The 5,981-nt window shown below is 42.0% G+C and overlaps 1 protein-coding gene across 2 annotated transcripts; it reads left to right on the forward strand.

Moving 5' to 3' along the window:
• Nucleotides 1-716: 716 nt before the first annotated feature.
• On the forward strand, nucleotides 717-4,096 carry LOC115454545. 2 transcript variants are annotated; one of them, XM_037444627.1, is made up of 3 exons: nucleotides 717-914; nucleotides 1,010-1,164; nucleotides 1,648-4,096. In XM_037444627.1, exon 3 carries the CDS (start codon nucleotides 1,891-1,893, stop codon nucleotides 3,379-3,381), a length of 1,491 nt encoding a protein of 496 aa, XP_037300524.1. In that variant the 5' UTR covers nucleotides 717-914; nucleotides 1,010-1,164; nucleotides 1,648-1,890; the 3' UTR covers nucleotides 3,382-4,096. The 2 variants fall into 2 exon arrangements, with proteins under 2 accessions (XP_037300524.1, XP_037300521.1); XM_037444624.1 differs by having other exon boundaries at nucleotides 1,010-4,096.
• Nucleotides 4,097-5,981: the final 1,885 nt, after the last annotated feature.

A 5,981-nucleotide genomic window follows, 5' to 3' on the forward strand; every position in this document is an offset into this window, starting at 1 on the left:
CGCAAAATATCCACTCGTTACAAAACATTTATATAAATATAAAAATACTAGCTTTTGCTCGCGACTTTTCCCGCGTGAAGGAGTTTTCCGGGATAAATGTCCCACTATATATTTTTCGGGATAGAGACTTTCCCGCCCTCACATCCACGACAACTCCTGTAAGCCAGGATCAGCAGTAGCACGCATTTTATGACACCGAGCAGTGATGCTCGGCGAGTCTCAGGGAACACTAATTATCATTATCCAATTTTCCCGGGATAGTCGCCTATAACCTTCCCAGGGTCTTAAACTATCTCCATACCAAATTTCGTTTTGTTATACCACGTTTTATGTCACGTCCCACAGGGATAAAAAGTATTCTATATCTATCTCCTGGTTATAATCTACCTCCCCAACAATTTTCAGCCAAATCGGTTCATCCCTTCTTGAGTTATAAATAGTGTAACTAACACAACTTTATTTTATATATATAGATATAATAAGCAAGATAACGTGGTTAGTCTCGCGAAAAAAAAGAAGAAAGAAAAAGGGCGCGAAACTGAACCGGCTGGCCAGCGGACCACTATTTTAGCAATACACTTTTGGTTGCATTGTGCTTAGGATCGGACGTACGTTCACAACCGTTGCATTTCGCTAGCTATATTTTTATTTTTTTGCTCTTTTGCTTATTTGTTAACTAATTTGATTATAATTGTTGTATTTTAGTAAATTGTCGCGTGACGCGCCAGCGCCGCGGCTCGCCGCCGAAGGGGCTCGCGGGGATGCGGCCCGGCAGCGGGGAGAGAGCGCACCGCGAGGGGTGCGGGGCGCCTGCTACGGCGCTCGCCCGGCTGCGCCGCCTCGCCACTCGCCCACGAACGCCCGCACGAGGACACCGTGCGGCTTGGTGCACGCAAAATTTGCCGAATTTACATGTAATTTGTAACCTAAGGAAACGTGAATATAATAATTTTGTCAAGCCCTACTTTTATTATGTTATGCGTTAACATAAAATTGGCGACCGTGACAGGACCTGCAATCTTCGGATCCAACGCAAACTGGTTTCAACGGGATCGGCGTGGCACGTTGGCGTCGCGTCGTCTCGGCCGTGTGAGGCGGCTACAGCCAACGTGGACCTGAAACGAAGAACCAAATCCAGCGGATCACAACAGTTTGCCGGTCTAAGTGAGCCCGTTCCTTTTCTTATTTCCAACTTTACCTATAATCCTGTCGACTATTTGTGTTCGTTGTTGCAAAGTTATAACCAAATTCGTTTCAATATACCAAAGCTGTTCCATTGTGTGTTGTTGCTAAGTAAAAGCCATTTACAAGCTGCCTATCATTTGCATTCAATTGCGCCTATTTACAGCTTGAAAGCTAAAGCATATATACTAACCCAGTTATTTTTTTAAAGCAAAGCTTAAGCCAATTCCGTAACACGGGTGCGGTACCTAACGTGCGTAGGTAACCAAATTTATCGTCTCAAATAAAATTGAGTCATTTCCCATGCAACTATTTTATGCCGCATTATTTTTGTGTTTGCAAGCCTCATATTTAAAGTGATTTATTGCTAAATTTGTACTCCCAGGTTGGGCATTCCAGCACGCCTAATTTTCGAAATCTGCTATCCCACTCCCTGCTCTTGTGCTTACGTTGCATGATTTACAGCTATTGCGGTGCGCGGCAGGGCTTCGCACAGAGCTTCTTCCCAAAAACCAAGTCGCGTCGGCGCAGCGCAACGCTGCGCGGCGCGGTGACCCTACGGCCAGCGCGGCGTGAACCGGTTTTATCCAGATCGACGCGGCGCGCTCGGTGAAGTGAGGAGCGTAGTAGTCCACTACGCAAGCGTATGCATGCAATATATTTTTCTAACTAATCTATTGTTTTAAATTTGCACGTTTACTTATTACGATGGAGGAAAATAATTACAAATGTCTCAATTTGAAACGCGCGTCTATTAAAGGCCGCGTAACTAAGTTTAATAATCAATTAGAAGTTTTAAAGGGTCAAATGTTAGATCAAACTCAGATTAACGTGCTAAAGCAAAGGTTAGCTAAAATAGAGGCCCTATTCGTTGAATTCGACAGTGTGCAAGATAGTATTGAGGCGTTAGACGAGAAAGGTTTAAGTGCAGAGTTAGACAATAGAGAAAATGTCGAGCAGTCCTTTTACAATTCTATCGCTGAAGCCCAAAATATTATTTCGAAGTGTAGTACAACAAATGTTTCATCTAGTGAACAAGGTAATGTCACTTTGATCGACAAAGATGATCAAGAAGTCATTGGATTCCGTTTGCCAGTCATAAAAATAAGTAAATTTGACGGAACATTTAATAAGTGGTTAGAATTTCGCGACACTTTTAGTTCGTTGATACACAATAATTCTAAAATAAATAATATTCATAAATTTCATTATTTAAATTCCTATTTAGAGGGCGAAGCAGCTAGGGTAATTTGTAATCTTGAAGTTTCCGAAATTAATTATCCTGAAGCTTGGGATCTTCTTTGCAAACGTTACAACAATACTCGTCAACTCATAAATAATCACCTAAAGTCCTTGTTCAATATTGAGCCGTTGCGTGAGACTGATAAATCCTTGAGATTCCTAGCAGATCATGTCATAAAGAATTTACGTGCTCTTAATACATTAAAGCAACCCACTGAGCATTGGGATACCTTAGTCGTACACATGGTCTCATCGAAGCTAGACTCCAATACGCGCTTTAAATGGGAGGAGTATATACAATCAAATGTCAACGTACTCGAAGTACCCAGTTTAGAGAATTTTATGACGTTTATAAAGGGTCGAGCTGATATTCTAGAGTCTGTCTATCGCAGTAAGCATGACAAAACCTCCAAGTTGCATACCAATCCTAATCAGAGCACCAAATATAATTTAGTTTCAAACCCAAGGTCATTTGTTAGCTCTGAGCGGGGTGACTCATCCTCACCAAGGTCTATTAAGTGTGTCTTTTGTAACAAAGACCATAGGAATTATGAGTGCCCAGAATTTCAATCAAAATCAATTGATGATAGACTAACCATAGTCACAGACCTAAAATTATGTCGCAATTGTCTGCATAGGGGTCATTATCAGAATGCCTGCAAGATGCCAGGCACATGTAAAAAATGTAAAAGGCGTCATAACACGCTCCTACATATTCCAACAGAATCCCACACAAATGATAACAATTCTGTGCCTATTACATTATCAACTGTTTCTTCCTCCGAGACACTACTATGTACTGCATTAGTTGACATAATTAATCCGGCCACGAGTGAATTTGTCACTACTAAGGCGCTATTAGATAGTGGTAGCCAGTCTTCATTCATAACTGAAGCTCTCACAGCGAAACTAAATTTAACTTTTTACATTCCAATATTCAAAATGTTGTTGGTATAGGCAACACTGTTGCCAAACTCAATTCAAAGCGTTGCGATGTGTGCCTCCGGTCAAGGATAGGTTCTTTCAGTGCCAAGATTTCATGTCTAGTCATACCCCAAATATCCGGAAAATTACCTAGGTCACTGATAGATATAGCACACATTGATTTGCGGTCCATTCAATTAGCAGACCCCAACTTTTACAAACCTTCTGACATAGGATTGCTAATAGGTGCCGACTTGTTTTGGACAATTATAGGAACCAAACAGCGTTCTTTAGGAAATGGTAATCCTATCCTGCGTGAGTCCAAGCTAGGGTGGCTCATCGCTGGTCCAATATATAATGTTAAATTGGATGCTTGTCTTGATATCAAATCCTCCACTAAATGTAATTTTAGTAGCATGGCAGACAACGATAGTTTAGTAGAGCTACACAATGATTTACAGAAATTCTGGAAAATTGAAAGTTTGCCACAAAGGCCACTTCTCACAGACCAAGAAAGGGTTTGTGAGGCTCATTTCTTGCAGCACACGGAACGTAATCCAGAAGGTCGTTTCTGTGTCAAGCTGCCCCTGTTAGAAAGTCCAGAGCATTTAGGTGATTCCTACCTCATAGCCAAACGGAGATTCCTAAATCTCGAACGCCGCTTTCGTAAACAACCCGAACTAAAGGAATCATATGTAAGGTTTATGGAAGAATATTCTCAGCTAGGACATTTGTCCACATCAGAAAAGGATCAACCTGAGTGTGCCTATTTTGTTCCACATCACCCAATCATTCGGGAGGATAGTGAATCCACACGCCTTCGCGTTGTATTTGACGCTTCAGCTCGTACCTCATCTGGGCTATCTGTAAATGACATACAAATGGTAGGGCCAACGGTTCAAGACCGATCAACCGACACAGAAGGAAAGGCGCACATCCACCTTCTGTGTGCCAAATCTCGCGTTGCTCCTGCCTCCAATCCTATCACGATACCCCGCCTCGAACTTTCGGGAGCATTGCTCGCTGCTGAGATGTCGTGGGCGGTAACTCAAGCTTTGCGAATCGGCATATCGCGACATTTTTACTGGACGGATTCCAGTGTAGTCCTTGGCTGGCTGCGTAATGGCTCTTCCAATTTAAAACTTTTGTTGCCAATCGAGTCGCAGCTATAAGAGAACTGTCTGACACAGATTCATGGCATCATGTTCCCACTGAACACAATCCGGCTGACCTTCTTTCTCGTGGAGTACATCCTCAGCAGATTGCAGTCTGCGATTTATGGTGGCATGGTCCCAATTTTTTATCATTGCCTAGGTGTCATTGGCCTTGCAGTCAGCCGAAGTCTATGGAATTGAAAGACTTGCCAGAAGTTAAGTCTCATTCTGCAGCTATTTCTCATCCAGATTTGCCAACTATTGACTTTCATAAATATTCTAAGTTAAGAAAATTACAACGCATTATAGCCTATATGTACAGGTTTGTTAACAATTGCAAGAAACCAAATTGCAAATCCACAGACTCTTTAACTATTTCAGAATTATATAAGGCCTTTTATTCATTAATTTATGTTTCACAGATAGAGTCATTCACCAAGGAATATGATACTCTTTTAAAGGGCAATTCATTAAATCTTAAGTCAAACATTGCTGCGCTAGACCCATTTTTACACGATCAAATTATTAGAGTAGGGGGTAGAATCCAAGCATCAGGATACAGTTTTGACATGAAACATCCCATTTTGCTGAGCCCCAATCACAATTTTACCAAGCTTTTATTTCAACAAGAACATGAGCGACTTTTGCATGTAGGTCCTCAAGCTTTATTATGTTCCTTAAGGACGCGTTTTTGGCCCATCGGTGGCAGAAACTTGGCGCGGCGCGTTGTAAACCACTGTATGGTTTGCCGTCGTTCTAGAGGCCAAACCATGAAAAATATAATGGGAAATCTCCCTGCCGAAAGACTTACGCCGAATTTTCCTTTTGTTACGGTTGGCACCGATTTTGCAGGACCATTTTTGATTGCTGATCGCAAGGGGCGCGGCTGTAAGATTACAAAATGTTATTTATGCATTTTCATATGCTTTAGATATAAGTGCATTCACTTGGAAGCGGTAAGCGAATTGTCTAAGGACGCCTTTATTTTAACTTTGAAGCGCTTCATCTCTCGGAGAGGCATGCCAAAGCAAATATTTTGCGATAATGAAAGCAATTTTGTTGCTGCTTCACGAGAACTAGGAGAATTTTTTAAATGTAATGCTAATAATGTAATTGATTTTGCCGCTGGCGAAGGCATCGAATTTCGCTTCTCTCCTGCATACGCTCCTCACTTCAACGGCTTAATGGAGGCTTGCGTGAAATCCGCTAAGTTTCACATTACTAGAGTGCTAGGTGTTACACACCTCACGTATGAGGAATTGTCTTCCCTTTTCACGCAAATAGAGAGCATTTTAAATAGTCGACCCCTTTGTCCACTGAGCTCCTCTCCAACCGATTATTATCCTTTAACCCCGGGCCACTTTTTGATTGGTAGACCTCTTGCATCGCTTCCATCCCCGGATTTTCAAGACATTAACGTGAATCGCCTCGACAGGTTCAAGCGATTGGAGCAGCTCAAACAGCACTTCTGGCAGCGCT

Source organism: Manduca sexta, chromosome 5 (genome assembly GCF_014839805.1).
Source record: "Manduca sexta isolate Smith_Timp_Sample1 chromosome 5, JHU_Msex_v1.0, whole genome shotgun sequence".
Lineage (NCBI taxonomy): Eukaryota > Metazoa > Arthropoda > Insecta > Lepidoptera > Sphingidae > Manduca > Manduca sexta.